Below are 807 nucleotides of genomic sequence, written 5' to 3'. Positions count from 1 at the left end.
ATGCAAACATCACAGGAATCTCTCACACTTGAGATGCAAACATCACAGGAATCTCTCACACTTGAGATGCAAACATCACAGGAATCTCTCACACTCGAGATGCAAACATCACAGGAATCTCTCACACTCGAGATGCAAACATAGCAGGAATATTGTTTCTAAAGGTGCCGAGGCAACGTTGTCTTTGAGTTTAAGAATGTGCACACACCTGTAACTTGTGAAACTCTTTTGTTTTCATTTTTTAGTCCAAGCCTTATGCATTTGATCGTGTGTTCCAGTCAAGCACATCTCAAGAGCAAGTATACAACGACTGTGCAAAAAAGATTGTTAAAGGTAAATATGTATAACTAGTCAAACCCAGTTTACTTACTGTCCTAGCAATAAGTAAAATTTGGTCTGTGATCTTTCTGTTTCACACAACATTGCTTTTTTATTTGTTTGTTTTTGTTAAAGATTTATTTGTTTATTATATCTAAGTACACTGTAGCCATGTTCGGATGCATCAGAAGAGGTTTCTGGGATTTGAACTCAGGACCTTTGGAAGAGCAGTCAGTGCTCTTAACCGTTGAGCCATCTCTCCAACCGCTCGCTTTATTTTCAATGCCTGCTTTCACCTGCATTAATTAGAAAGTTAAAGTAACAAAAATCTAAATAGAATTAGTAAACACTGTACTTTTCAGTTACCGTGATTTCATTATATATTGTACCTAGTGGAGACTGATACAGGGATTATGTTACAAGCATATTGATTTCATTATATATTGTACCTAGTGGAGACTGATACAGGGATTATGTTACAAGCATATT

The 807-nt window shown here is 36.4% G+C and overlaps 1 protein-coding gene across 1 annotated transcript in view; it reads left to right on the top strand.

Annotated features, from left to right (window-relative positions):
* Positions 1-807, top strand: part of Kif5b (kinesin family member 5B) — a 35,466-nt gene that overhangs the window by 7,068 nt on the left and 27,591 nt on the right. Inside the window, exon 2 of the mRNA XM_021150222.2 lies at positions 246-333. Coding sequence (XP_021005881.1) covers positions 246-333 — 88 coding nt within the window. The remainder of the gene's footprint in view (positions 1-245; positions 334-807) is intronic.

The sequence above is a fragment of the Mus caroli genome, chromosome 18, assembly GCF_900094665.2.
Source record: "Mus caroli chromosome 18, CAROLI_EIJ_v1.1, whole genome shotgun sequence".
Taxonomy (NCBI): Eukaryota; Metazoa; Chordata; class Mammalia; order Rodentia; family Muridae; genus Mus; species Mus caroli.
Note: the sequence above shows the minus strand (reverse complement) of the source record. Positions and strands in the feature narration are given on the sequence as shown.